This window comes from Melitaea cinxia, chromosome 3 (assembly GCF_905220565.1).
Source record: "Melitaea cinxia chromosome 3, ilMelCinx1.1, whole genome shotgun sequence".
NCBI classification, from domain to species: Eukaryota; Metazoa; Arthropoda; class Insecta; order Lepidoptera; family Nymphalidae; genus Melitaea; species Melitaea cinxia.
Window position 1 is genome coordinate 15,146,740 of NC_059396.1, and position 15,560 is coordinate 15,162,299.

The 15,560-nt window shown below is 32.0% G+C and overlaps 2 protein-coding genes across 2 annotated transcripts; one reads left to right on the forward strand and one right to left on the reverse strand.

Annotated features, from left to right (window-relative positions):
- Nucleotides 1-987: 987 nt before the first annotated feature.
- On the reverse strand, nucleotides 988-3,583 carry LOC123667940. Its single transcript, XM_045601770.1, is given in 2 exon segments — nucleotides 988-1,154; nucleotides 1,588-3,583. Coding segments are annotated over 2 exon segments (2,163 nt in total).
- A 3,544-nt stretch (nucleotides 3,584-7,127) lies between these two features.
- On the forward strand, nucleotides 7,128-12,623 carry LOC123669217. Its single transcript, XM_045602843.1, has 9 exons — nucleotides 7,128-7,154; nucleotides 7,545-7,682; nucleotides 8,367-8,546; nucleotides 8,921-9,185; nucleotides 9,309-9,481; nucleotides 9,580-9,661; nucleotides 10,012-10,174; nucleotides 10,285-10,449; nucleotides 12,596-12,623. The coding sequence occupies exons 1-9, from the start codon at nucleotides 7,128-7,130 to the stop codon at nucleotides 12,621-12,623; spliced, it is 1,221 nt and encodes a 406-aa protein (XP_045458799.1).
- Nucleotides 12,624-15,560: the final 2,937 nt, after the last annotated feature.

Genomic DNA, 15,560 nt, shown 5'->3' on the forward strand with positions numbered 1-15,560 from the left:
TAGAGTATTTCCCCCTATTCTATCAACCCTTCTATGTTACTGTAGCCAGCGCCGTTGTTGTGGCGTGGCAAATGTTTTATTCGGTGGTTATATCTTAAAATCAACGAAAGTTATATTAAATTTGTTTGCTAGTCCATAAATAAATTAATAATTCATCTTTATCAATAACGTTACAAACGATAGATGTTATTAAGTATTGTAAATACAGTCAAAGAAATGGACCGTAAAGTGAATATTACAAATTCAGGTCCATTCCGCTACTCGCAGTTTAGGAGGCTTTTGCCATAAATACACTATTTGTACATTATGATATAAAGATATGAAGTTTCAATTATCATTAATTTTTTAAAGTTATAAAAGATATGTCTTTACTTGTAGCGTAATTTTGTTTATAGAAGCCAGGTTAACAATAATATAATAAAAGAATGGCATGAAGGAAGTAGTTGTTCTTGATTACTACAACTACTTAAGCCACTCACTACTCTTACCTTTTTCAAATTTAGTTACTTACACGTTAAATAACTCTGTACGAGCTGTCTATATAGGTAGAGGATACACTAGAAGGAGTAAAAAATTACTTAACGAAAAATAGTAACATTTTCTAAAGTAACATTTCAGATGCTACAATAAGTTAGATTTTCAAAAACTTAAACTGCTTATTTTAGTAAATGTTACCTTATGCTATAAAACAGAGATTCAAGTATTAAAATCAATAAAATTTGTACAAGTTCTACTATAATTTAATAATTATATTAATGCCTGATATGTTGCCTATTTTTCCTATACAACCATGATATGAGTCGTTACTCTTATATTATTTACAATATTTGTAATATATAACTTATTTACTATTGTAAATTATAATGTCGTTGTTACTATTGTCGTCAACCGTACACACTACAAAAGTAATATGCTATTCGTAGTGATATTATTTATATGGTAACTAATCGTGTAAATAGATGGCAACTATAGTCTTAGCCACTATACTTATTCTATTATGTATATAAAGTGTATACAATCACATAAATATTCAACCAATATAATTTCTAAAATTCTTCCATAAGATGTAGTGTTACTAACGGAAGTGTTTTCAACTGACATGATTAGTTCGGAACACAAATTATTGAACATAGGAAGTGATTTTTTTATCGATGCAGTATATTTCTTCGCCGCCGCTTGACGCAACGGTTACAGCATTGGTTTGTGGCCCACAATGCCTCAGAGAGCACGTTAAGCCGTTGGTCCCGGTTGTTATCATGTACACCTAATAGCGATCGTTACTCATAGTAGGTAATATATCCGCCAACCCGCATTGAAGCAGCGTTGTGGATTAAATTCTGATCCTTCTCCGATATGGAGAAAGAGGCATATGTTATTTCTATATAATGCATACTAAAAACTTATTCAAAATAAAATATACTTTTAGAAAACTTTAATTTCTAAAGCCACATTTTATGTGTATAAAAAATATCTATAATAAACACATGAGAATAGGCCCGTTTTGAGCAATTTTTCAATTGCGTTGAATGTTTAACTATCATATGATATCACAGAACTGTATTCTCCTATAATTATGTCAATTATTTATGTAGAATTAATGGCAATAACAATATAATTTCAATTGGTAGTGATGTATGCAGTGACCCTGATCACCGTACATATTTAGGCGGCTGATAGTACCTGTTAGAGACCACTCGCGGGAGTATCGACGTAACGTCGCTTCGAAGACCCCGTTACCAGGACTCGTGCGGACTACAATCAAAAATTCCCGCCAACCTACTTCTTTTTCATACGGTGTACCAGCAACCATTTCAGTGATCTCAACCAATTCAACGAGTGAAAGATGAGCACATTGTGGGTGTCCACGTAATAACGTGTTCAAGTGAGACATTAAATAACTAGCTGCTTCATACGCTTCGATGCTATTGTTTGTTATTTTTTGTCCTTTATGACATGTGCACCAGTGGTCGTCTATTCCTGCAACTTTACATGTTCGATTTCTTGGAACCGGGAGAAATAAACTAATACTTCTATCATGAGAATATGACGATCTACTTCGTATTTTAATATTGTCGTTTTTTATTGTTTCCATATCGACAAGATCTAATAATGTAGCATAAACATCAAATGGAGTTGTAAGACGATGACTATTTATTTTCATATTTTCGTACGCAACAGAATATTTTTTACGAAAAGAGTTAGGTAGAAGTATGTGCATCAGTGGTAAACGTTCTTCTAACCTACCTTGCTTAGTGAATCGTATATCACCCCATCTTATGCCGTGATCGCTTAGTATTATTAGAATCGTATCATCCAAATATCTAGTGTAATCAAGTTTTCTTAAAAATTCTTCGTAACTATCATCCATTGCCATTGGATAATTTAAATAGTCATGACTCATTGTCACTTCCCAAAAGAAACCAAATAGTTTGGAAGACTTTAGAGTTACTGTTAATTTTTCAATATAGTCTAAAAGAACTTTATAAAAGTATTTATTACCCATACATATGAATGAATTAAAATCTCTATTGTTCCCGGTATAGCGCTCTGCTTCGTGCATAAAAGTATGTAAATAGTAATCAGTGGGCGTTCTGCTAAATCCAAATTTTTCAAAATTAAAAGTCCCTAGATTAGCCGTATCTTCACCCAGGGCTGTATAGTAACCGGCATCCTTGAACCAATCCCAGATAAAAGGACAGTTGTCAAAAGTGGCTCTAGTATTAGGCCAACAAGTTTTCTTCAGATCAGAGTCCTTCATTCCAAGAAGTATTGGGGTTAAATTAGGAAATGTATTATCACCGACTTTGTTGTAACCATAAAATTCTACGGCACCTTTCTTTTTCAAATATGTCAAAGTCTTAGGCATTGTTCTATAGAAGTTTAGTCTCGAAATGGCGTCGATGCCCATTATTATGATATTAAACGCAGTTTGATTTTGAGACGTTTCTGAAAATTCATCCTTAAACGACACGAATGGCTTTTTAGGTGTGAAAAGAAAAAATTGCTCATAAATAACGTTTTCCTTGTAGTTACAAGTGACCCTTACGAATTCATTCATAACTTCTATTTCACTTGTAAACTCAATACATGATTCGTATTTAACTCTATCATCTACATCCATAGAATAAATATCAACAATCGCTAAAGGTCTATAAAATGACTTATAGCAGCAAGTAACGTTATGATTGTTTAGAGGTACGTTGTAATATAACAAATTATATTTATTTATCCATATATGCGTGTCGTTATTGTCAAGTAACGAAATATTGGATTGGTGACATGGCTTTATAGTTTTTGGGTTTTCGACGAATTGTTTTATATCTTCAGCAAATGGATTCAATCCGGGAATAGTGCAGCCTTCAGTTTTTATAGTAAACGAGTCTTCGGAGTTTATTAAATCATATCTACGTGTCTTCCATGTAGAACTAATAATGTTGTTGTTAATAAATGATATGTCAATTCCATTGTTGTTTAAAAGAAATAGGAAGCTGCCGCAAAATATTGTTGCAAGTAAGAATATATATCGCAGTCGAAGTGGTATTAACTGTGATTTTCCCACAACTGTTTTCATTGTCAGTGCCATTCTGAAAAAGTAATACACACATTTTTAAAACACTAGAAAGATTAAGATATGCACGTGTTTTAAACAAAAAAAAAAAAAAAACCATTGTAATATATAATATTTATGTAATATGCGATATATTTGTGCCTTAAAATCTGCACTGTTACTGTGGATCTTGTAATAAGTTATTACAGAGTTAAAACCAAATATAATATATATGTATATATATAAAGTGTAACTAATACTTACCTAAACGTGATTACATCTCTTTGTTCAAAATACACAATTTATGTCACATAGCGGCTTCGATTGTGAAGCCATTGCTTTGCACTGTAATCCATAATAAGTTTTTTTTTATTGATATTTAAGCACGTGAATAAAGCAAAGAAATAGCAAAATATTTATTGGTTTTCATAACTGTTCGCGTATGATTACGTGACGAGCACTGAGGAAGCAGAGAGGGTTGGGATCGGAGGCTGCAAGGAGCATGCGCGTTACGGTTTAACGTCGTTTTCCAAACAAGATCACATTGTACTTTGAAGGATTAGAATAACATAATATTAAATATTGTCCTTTTGAAGTAGATTTAAAGTTTAACAAGATAATATTCATCATCTTCGGTATAGGTTTACTAATATTATGATAATCTAATGTAACGAAAGTCCCTGAAATAATTAAAATAATTGTATTTAAAAGGAGGAACTGAAAGTCGATTAAATTTGGTAATATCTAAAGGGCATAAGAGGCCATACGAGAGTGAGTTAAAAAGTTTGCTGAATGTAGACATTTTATTATAACCTAATACGCGGCAGTGCTAGGTGTATCTACAAATACCAAGTAGAATTATATCAACAACATCTGAGTTCTTTCCAAACAATCAAGCCAATCTAAAAATAAAGTCGTGTATATGGAATAAAAATCCTCTGAAGCTGCCTTTAAGTTTCTGATAAAATGAAGTAAACCACAAACAGTCGAATCGAAGACAGCGTCAAACTACAAAGTCTACGTTTCTCTGTTACTGTCTGTGTTTTTTAACAATAATTAATATTCTTGTAATAAAATATGTCCGTATAAAAAAAAAACGAGTGTGGTTTAGTTTAGACCGCACGACTGAAGTAAAACTTACGAAATGTAACTATCTCTCTCTTTCTATCTTCCCTAACTTAAATCCCCCTCCCAAGTTCCGTTCGAAGTTTTATTTATTTATTTATTTAACAATTTTTATACGTACAAGATTATACACAATATTTTGTCATGGAGACTCACGTATAATGGGTGTGCTTATCCCTGTAAGAGATTTCTTCCAGCATACCCAAAAAGGAACGGTTACAGACAGAAATTAAAGTAGGTAGACGTACAAACGAAAATATTAAATCATTGATATATATATACACATATATGCACACACACACACACACACACACACACACACACACACACACACACAAACATATATGAATAAGAAAAAAAGAGTTCATAATTCAATAAATTAAAACATAATATTTTTAGGTATTTATATAATACTACTATACTATACTATACTAAGTAGTAACTTAGTTATAATTTCAGTTAGACTCTAAAGTGATGTTAAAAACCATAACCGATAAAAAACACGAACCTCAGAAATTACAAAAACGTCTCAAAACCATGAAAATTTGAAAATATTGTCTAGACTATTGCGTGTTATTTCTTCTGTTTTGTTGGAAAGGAGATATCCCAAGTGTGGTACCATGATAAGGAAATCAGGATCTGATGATGACGACTAGTGCGTTTAATATTTTTTTTCGTCTACTTACGTTATATTACTTGTCGATGTAATTGAAGTCGCTTTTTTTCGTTTGCGAGCAAACACACTTATATTTTTGAACCTTATAAGAAACTAAGCCTAGCCACTAAACTAAGCAACTTTATTGGAAAAATGCTATGAAATACCGTCAACTACGTTTGTTTCGATTCATTTATATAAAACAACAATAATATAATTTTTAAAGATGTTTATCACATACTCATAGAATGTGTGCGGGTCGAACTGGAAAGGCAGACCTTTATTACTGTTAACGATATTAATCTGCTTGATATAGGTATGGTTAATGCAATATTAAGTCATCCACAATCGTCAGAAGCAAAAATTCTTTATTGTATTTATAACTTAGCGTGTAAGCGAAGGTAGTTTTAAGATGGTTCTATGATGGTGTCATTTTCAACACTTGAACAAACCCTCTTTAAACATTAAAGAAAAAAAATATAATTTTTAATACCTTTCCGTCATCAGCTGAATATAAGCTCCTCAAAATTTTTGCTATATTTGCTATTTTTGAACAATATAGATTTTCTACAAAAACAAACGTTTGATCTAAAATCTAAAAAAAAAAAATAACACTTTTGTAGTCATAAAAGGTCTGATATGAATTGAAGTAATTCTTCATTTATAGTAGATACATTGGGTATAAAGGTTATCTCATGGCTAATCTAAATGTACCTTTTTATCGTTTAGATAATTTCACTTTTATCTTCGATCACTAATAAGTCCAGGCTTTTATTACATCATTTAACTGCATAAAATATTATAATATATTATGTGTATTGCATATTTTATATAAATACACCGTATATTTTTTAATTTTATTCTTAGAAAGTTATATATCGATACATAAAAATACAATTTTAAGCATTACATAAAAAAATTGGTTTGCAAGTTGTACTTTTTTAAAACGGCACTGATCTGCGTTTAAAATGTAATTTACAATTGAAAGTAACAGGGTCGCTGCAACGCGAGCCAAAACTTTTTGCAATGTATCGGTCATTTGTTATCAAACACCAATTGTTTTAGGTTGTTAATTGCTTCCTATCGCTTTGTGTGTTGAATAAACTGCGGTCGTATATGATAGGAAGTAGTTGTTAATCACTATATTTTTATTAATCACTATTAGTACCGCACTCAAAATAGTGGTACCGTTAACGACACGATGTATATTACACAAGAAAATATAAACAATTTTTTTATTACAATTTGTTTTTATAATGATATTTCTCTAATAATGTGCAGACTCGATAAAGTCGGGTGAAACAATATAAGGACTGAATTAATGCAAATAAGAATTTCGTTTAAAATCCCAAAAATAATATTTAAAATGTACTACGTTAGTAGGTATACCTAACATTTCAAGGCTCTCCTTAGGCTCATCTAAGTGTGTGTGTGTAGTGTAGTAAATAGGATGTAACTAGGTTTATAGAAATAATAGTATCTTCTTTCTATAATTTATTATTTTATGACATGCGTGATAAGGATGACAAAAATATACATTTTACTTAAAAATTAGTGATTAATATTATTTTATTAGTTACGTTTAACACGGAAGGCACCCCTGTCCCCGTAGGGCTGCATGATTTAAATTTATTAACGTTGCCACAGCCGAGGGGAATTGTATTCAAATACGCATGCGTATATTGCTATCCGCTGACAGACCCAGAGGTTAATCTCCTGTAAACTTACAAGTTGACTTCCTACTTACAAGTTTTACGATAAACAAGATTTATCCATTATTTTGGATAATAAAAGATATGAATGAGGACCACGTCGTTCACTTTCGAGGTAAGAGTATTCAATTTTATTACCAAATGCTCCAGTAACGTAGGATGTTATGCGAAAAATCGATAATTTAATAACACAAGCATAACCTATACAGTACTGTAGTTCAGTATCCAAAATGAGCTTAAAATAATGAAATATGGCGTGAATTCATCATTATTGTTTTAGTTTTTATTATTGCTAAATTACATTTTATGCTATCGTTAGTAAAATGGAATTTTTAAGTTTAAATTTTTAATTTATTAAAGTCATTGAGAAAAGTTGAGAATAATGCTGCTTATTCGGAAGAGGAACCGCATATTATCTCAAATCTGACATGGCAGGCTGACCACGTCTATTTACAAACGACGAGGATTGCCGTGATATTAATTTAAATAATATTATGTCCTTCAGGTTTTGGTCCTACTCTTTCTAACTCTGATTCCGTGGCCGGGACCCTCGGTCTTCAAGATAACTTGCTCACGTGACAACTCAAAAATCGTAAGGAAAGTCATACAAAACAAGTGGTTACCGGTTTTGGAAAGATTTCAGGTAATTTGAAGAAGACTTATTTTCATATACTCTTTTCTATTGTGATATTTTTAGATCATTTTGTAAATTAAGAAATTATAAATTGCTAATTGTTAGAGAAAAAATAATAAATGTTTAATTGTTTTTGAAAACCTCTACATTATTTCACGCGAACTAGGAATGTTAATTGGGTACAAATTACTTGAATCGGAATTTTATTGCTTTCTTTATTTTGAGTAATTATAAATTTCTTGATGATTTTACCGTGACTACATTAAAATTAATGTAGTTTTTTTTATAAACTACACAATTGCTGTGTGGTTACGACAGTAAAGAATGTAGCCCCTCTCATCCCGTGGGTGTCGCAAGAGGCGACTAAGGGATAACACAGTTCCACTACCACCTTGGAACTTAAAAAGCTGATCGATGGCGGGATAACCACCCAACTGTTGGCTTTCTAATATACAGGCCGAAGACCGGCAGCAGCGTTTTCGGTGCGACAAAGCCAGCTCAGGGATTACAAACCTGCCTGCCTAGCATGGTGACTATGGGCAAAACACATAATTACGCGCCATTTTTGGCGCGTAATTATGTGAACTTGGGAGGCCTGTGTCCAGCAGTGGACTGTGATAGGCTGAAGCGATGAAACACATTTTTGGATATAAAAATACTTTTAGATGATTCATTACTAATATTTTATTTTAGGTGAAATTACCTTTAGAATGTCCATTTCACCCGGCACGCGACATATTCGCGCCGCAGCACGCTGCCAAGTTGCAGCACCGTCCCTCACAATGGACTTGTGCCTTTTGCGGCAAATCTTTTTACGAGGAGCGACACCTAGACACGCACTTCGACCAGCGACACAAGAACCAGATTAACAAAGTATGTTACATTAAATTAATTATATTGATTGCTGTTGATCCAAGAACCTTTCATTAAACGACTAGCTCGTTGGCGCAGTTTGTAGTGGCCCTGCTTTCCGCTCCTCGGGTTGCGGGTTCGATTCCCACCTGAGTCTGGGTGTAATATTTGTATTTATCTATTTATATATGTAATATTTCTATGTATATTTATAAAAAAAAAAAGTATTTAGCTCTATCAGCCGCCTGTTACCTATAACACAAGCATTAAATTGCTTACCATAGGAACAGACGACCGTGTGGGTATGTTATGAAAAAAAAAAACGTATATTAATTACATCATTATGTAACCAGGGAATCAGGATGGTTTTTAAAAATATTACTTAATGTTTGCAGGCAGAAGACGCAGTATGTCTGGCAGACTACTGCGACATAATGCGCTGCCAAGTATTGGTTGCGCACGGCCTACTCAACGGTGGAAGCGGGCCGAGTACTGATGTAGAGTTATGGCAGGACGCAGAGGCAGCTCGGAAAGCCCTGGCACCAGCAGCCACAAGGAGTGTTGCGCGTGTACCCACGAGACGGCGACATCGAACCAGATCTGCCCCTCCAGTGCCTCTAGCGGATTGTCCTAAGACTGATGCTGAAACTGACGAATCTGGTAATTCCTCAATTATCATACAGAAATATTTACCTACCTTTAGTTACCTATAGTGTGCAGAATTTTAGTTGAGGTAAAAGAATATATAAATTTGCATGTTAAGCAATCCAAAAAATATTCTAGATGTTGAAGAGAAGAAAAGTGAAGAGAATGATGGCGACAACAATCAAACAGCTGAACTATGCGACGCTGATACAGTCGAATCATCATTACCTCCAGACAGCCGCCAGAAAAGGCTTGCAGATTTGCAAGCTGAAAGAGCTGCTTGCGACCCGGCGCATCTACAAGGCCTCAAGGTTTCCATAAATCAAGTCACAGTTTCATTCAATCTATTATAATCTTTAATTTAAATTAATTAATTAAAAGATTTATTTATCGTTTTTTGTTATTTAAGGTGCGCTGTGAAAAAGTAGTTCATTCCTGTATAGCGACGCTTCTTTTACACCTGACGCAACACCAATTTACTGAACTAGAAGGTTAACATTATTATTTATATTAAAAATTGAAATCAAATTTTCAAATTATAACATAAATATATAATGGTAATTTTTTATATACATAGTTACGATTTAAAGATTTCCATCTTTTCCCTATTTCAATAGTTATTGATAGGGGAGAATTTTATATTCTACAAGATAACTTGCATTCTCTGTCGATATTTCTTACTCTGATAAAAAAATCATTCAGACTCTTAACTTTTTTTAAATCATACTGGTAATGAAATAAACGAATATTTGGAAAAGTATATTTAACATAATTATATGTATTTAATAAAATGAATAACAACGTTGCTAACATAAATTTATTTTGCAACATTAAAATAAAGAGGAGATGCAGCGCGCTGTGTGCTGGTATCTTAGCTGTGACCGTTACTGGGAGGATACGGCTCCAGCCACGCGAGCTTTCCCCTGGCCACTACTGCTGGCGCTGGCGACGGGACTCGCCCTGGCTCTTTGCATGTGCTACTACATTATATGGATTGTGTTCGAGTAAGTTATCAATATTGTACAGAAAAACATATTGAGTATAGGTATGTTTAACTGGAGCTAAAAGCTCTGATTTGGGAGTTGATCGCTTTTACGAATCCTTCTTGTAATAGCTCCGAGGAAGGCAGTGTGGCGGGCAGTGGGTCCGTCTCTATGACGACGCATTCGTCGCCGGCGCGCGAGCGGCTCGCCCACGAGGACGGCTCGGAAGACGACCACGACGACCACTACATCTACGTGACGTACCCGCCAGACCTCAAGCGCCGTCTGCTCGAGAGGTACCGCAATCGAATCACGCTCATACTTCTCACGCCTTTCATTAGACAGACGCGCGTCGATTAATACAGCAAAATTTCGAATACCACTTAAGTTAAATAAAGACGCTTAAGACTTATGCGAATATAAAAATGAGACTATACATTAAAATTAATCTATCTATTATAAGTCTTTGATATACTTAACACAAAACAATATAAAATTCGTTTTATATGTAATGCGTTCCCGTTTTGCCCATATGGTAAAAAGGTAGTTTGTACAGGCAGTGTACATACTTAAATACTTTACAATGTAGTTGCTGAAACGAGATACATAATAAGAAGAAATTACAACAGACAATCACACAGAGGTCAGGGAAAAAGATATCAATCAACGGACTGTTCTTATTATATAAAACTAATCGATCTAGATAAATCTAATAAGAACAATCCGTTTATGCAATTAACGTGTATTATCTTTAGTAATACGATATTTTCCATGCCTTTTTTTATCTATATCGTATCGATAGATGTGTGTTTCAATGGTATTTTATCTGCGGCACTTTCAATATCTTATCTGTCTATGATTTTGTCTGCCATATGTGTTTTTTCTTTAAAGGTGATAGGTATCGTACATGTATACTTGGAATTAAAATATCAGACTCGTCTAGGTCACGTCTAGATACTGCGGCACATGACGTCATTTTTGTTTACACATGCACACCTGTATTAGGTATATTACACTCGAGTCACTTAAATTTATATTTGTCACGGATGTTACATTATAAAATATTATAATTTAATATGATTTCTACAAATATTTTATTTAGTATATTACGTATTATATTTACGTCACTTTTATTAAAATATATTTATACTAGCTGTGCCCCACGGTTTCGCCTTTGTTAATTTGAGGGAAAAAAATAGCCTATAGACTTCTTCGGTAAATTGGCTATTCGACAAAAAAATAATTTTTCAATTAGAACAAAATTAATACACAAAAATAATTTTTCAATTAGAATTATTGAATGTGATTAGCGCGTTTAAAAAACAATCAAACAATCAAACTTTTAAGCCTTATAATATTAGTGTAGATTAAGCCTTTTTTATAATATTTAGGGGCCATCCATAAAGTAAGTCACACGTTATGGGTGAGGGGGTCGACGAAGTGTCACATTGTCGGACAAGGGATGGGAAGGAGTCCAAAAATTGACATCACGTTTCAAAATATTATATATCTAATTGTTATTATTAAAATATGATATTTGAGCTACATCCCTGTTAACTATAACTTACAAAATTAAAGTTTATATTATTTTATTGACTTATTGACACTCGATGTAGTAATTTATAAATGTAGATGTAGTATTTTGTATCTATCTTTGATTGATGTTGATTTTATTGAAAAATAATTTAAATGGAAATTGAAAAAAAAAAACGTCTAAACTGATATTCTACATTTGTAACTTTTCCTTGTAATCTTGTAAAATATGTGACGTCACACTAGGTACAGGAAAGGGGTTCTCATAAATGTGAACATACATATATAACAAGAATGGGGTAGGGGTCAAAAAATCGCGAATTTCGTGTGACGTAATTTATGAATGGCCTTATCGTTTAATGTTCGCAATAACGATTACGTATTTATTTTAGGAGTTTGATTTCGGACAGTAACTACTTATAGTGATAAAAGATCTAAGCCTGTCTTTTGACGATATACTTACTAATAATACTAATACTATATCTAATAATAATACCTACACTTTCTTGATAATAGTAGCCAGACGTATAGCTTGATGTCGCATTTTACATAATTACAATATGTATGTGTTCTTTTTAGGGTCATCAATTATAATAATTATTCTTGATAGCTGTAAAATTAACAATTTTGTTCAATTATTTAACAGATTTTGTATATGAAATAAAACGAATGTGAAGGATTACTGTTAAAAATGTAATAATTTAAATCAACATAAAATACTTTTCAATACCTAATCTTGTTACAAAATGGGTTAATATTCATTTTATAGAATCGCAGAGAGATAGGATATTGTAAGTGGCCACTAGTGTGTGTACCATATAGTAATTAGAGAATGTTGTTACAAATCATGTTGTTAAAAATTTACTACAGAGTTTGCAAATTTATTAATCCAGATGTTTTGTTTTTTAGCTGCTACAATAGAACAACCCGACTTTGAGCCCATACATCCCCTTGGGTCGTGCATGATTTCTAGAACAACGTATAATTTAGAAGCAACTGTGACAGTCTAAACTAGCCAAATCTGCTGTCAGTGATTATGTCTTTTTGATCTGTACCTTATGTCAATGACAAACAATATGTATATTTACTTAAGTCGAGAACTATCTCAAATAAATGAAATATCCTTCTCAGGGTAAAAATTTTTTTAGGCGCGAAATATTTGAATGCTTTATTAGAGTGTCAAATGTTCAAAAAATTATTATCAAACTTTTGATAAAGGGTACAGAGTGGTTGTTTATTAATATAAAAGCACTTACTATTAAATAGAATATTTAAATAATTAGATGTAAAAAATTAGTCAACTAATTCCTTTTAAAATTTAAATATTTCGTTTATTTTAGCTCATACTTTAAAATATAAAATAGAAGTAGTTTGCTTATAACATTGGTGCCTATTTTTATATTTAGTTTTAAGTAATTCGTTTCATAGTTAATGTAAGTTATTCTATAAAAAATGATCTCTACGTAAAAGTTGTTCATTACCTACATGATACATAAATATTTTAACCTATTATTTAGTTTCCTTATATGGTAATATAAATTTTTTATAAGTAGTTTATGTATTTATAAACTGCTTTTTGTTTTTCGAGGATGCGTTGTTTTTCGTATTTGGAGCATGTGTTCGAAGTGTATCTTCTTATTCTAAATTTAAACATAGAAGAAATTAATTATTCTTGCGCATTTCTGCAACGGTTTGCAACGAATACTTATAAAATAATAATCTTCATTAAAAACCTAGTGACGTATATTCGTACCGTATTAGTTTTCAAGCTTCAATTACCTTAGAAGGAAGTAATAGTAATATTCTGTTAGATATAAACGTAAAAAAAGACGTTTGAAATTTTAATACCGATTACATTTTGTTACTTTGGTCGTATAAAACTTTGGAATTAGTTTTTAATGTTATTTAATCTTGGAGGTATTCAATTAAATAGTTATTTTATGTAAAAATACATATAATCATAATATCGAGGGTTTAATCATTGGTAAAATATTTGTGTGACAGTTTTAGTTTTCTGCTTCTGATAATAAAATAGTCAGACCGAGGTATTTCGTATCCGATATTTAAGACCAATCAAGCTATGAAACCAGAAAAATTATGAAGTGCGAATATCACATTTTCTTAGAGCGCCTCGATCCTCTGTTAAACGTTTTGACGACGCGCGTGTAGTGCAGTGGTTACGTCAATGGCTGTTGCGCTGGCGGTCGCGGGTTCGATTCCCGCTCACGACAGACATTTATATTGGCCTTATAGATGTTTGTTGTGGTCTGGGCGTTTGTGCTTGTGTATTGTGTGTGTTCGGACCCCCAACACAGGAGAAAATCCCACTACGGGTCGTTGAGTATGAAGCGTTATTAATTTATATCCCATATCACTAAACAAAGCCCCCCAACCATCATTTGCGAACGTATGTTCGTTATGTACGACTCCTTAGTACTTTTTTTCAAGAAATACATTTTGCAATCTTTTAAAAAATATGTTTCAAAGTAGGTATATACTTGACAAAAAGAATAAATCATAATAAAATATATTAGTACCTACCTTAAAAGAACACAATTTAAAGTATTGTGAAAATGTTGGAAATATTTCGATTATTTCCATAACATATATTTATTTTAGTACAAATAGAGAAAGAATTTTACTATTATTTTTTTCATATGGTAAATAATGAGTCATAAGAATGTTATTATAATTATTTAAAAAGCTGAGCAATCTTGTTTAAGAGAAAAAAATTATCTAAAGTAGGTACTTATCACGCATCTGGTCTGAAACTTTTATGATCATATTACTAGTGGCAACAAAAAGAGAGAGAATAATAAGTATATGGGAGTAGTATTTTAAGCATAGTCTCAGAGAAAAAAGTATACTCTTTTAGTCTGAGGGTCTCATGCATTTTAATAGATTATGTAAAAGAATACAAGAAAGTCAAACGGTAATAATTCTTTAAAAAAGAACTATAAAAAATTAATTACCTACTTGTGCTTATATTTTTGTACATATTCTGTTGAAATGGATGAAGTAGGTATGGATTTACATAAACGCACAATTGGAAATTTTAATCGGTGTAAGCTTTCTATTTAAGCTCTATTTCAAATCGCTAAATTTTGTAGCGCACTTATAGATGTTTTTCTATTGCCGATTGGCAAATAATAAATTGTCTATTTTATAATTAATGTACTATGTTTTGTTGCAATAATATTGTTGTTATATTGTAGTTAGATTCTCTTTCCACATAAACGTGTTACTGTACCGTATTTTGTTTTAAAGCGTTACTTTTTTATTTGCCCAAGATGAAATGGGTTTTATTTCCACACATTTTGTGATCTGTAAAACTTTTGTTTAAGAAATGTTTAATAAATTATTAATGTTATTATTTATTCATATAGATTTAATACCTTCGAGATTGTTCTCTTGTATACATAAGTAGAATTGTTGAATAGGGATTTAGAAGGTCATCAAATACAAATAGGACCGCTACCCAGACATCTTTAGTTGGATGTTTAGTTTTAAAGTATATCTTTTACCATCTAACTGGAAGATGATACTTTTAACATTACATTAAGCTACTTACATATGTGACAAATTTTTGCCCTACTTTTTGTAATATTTGAAACCCTTTAAAACGATAGGAATATTGCAATAAAAATAGCAATAATCTAGAAATACAACCCTTCGTATTGAAATGCTTTACTAATATATTTATATATACAAACAAGATACTTATTATGTACTTGTGTCGAAATGAAATTATAGTAACGATTAAACTATAGTTCAATGAAGATTTTTACAATACATCCAAAAAACTTGAATCTTGAATCAACTTCAGTTATTAAAATTAAGTTATATGTAAAGTCACTGGGACAGATTGGATTAT

Coding starts and splice junctions, on each gene's coding strand:
- LOC123669217 (XM_045602843.1), top strand. CDS start 7,128: ATGAGGACCACGTCGTTCACTTTCGAG. Junction 8,547..8,920: donor ACAAGAACCAGATTAACAAA/GTATGTTACATT, acceptor TAATGTTTGCAG/GCAGAAGACGCAGTATGTCT. Junction 10,450..12,595: donor AAGCGCCGTCTGCTCGAGAG/GTACCGCAATCG, acceptor TTTGTTTTTTAG/CTGCTACAATAGAACAACCC.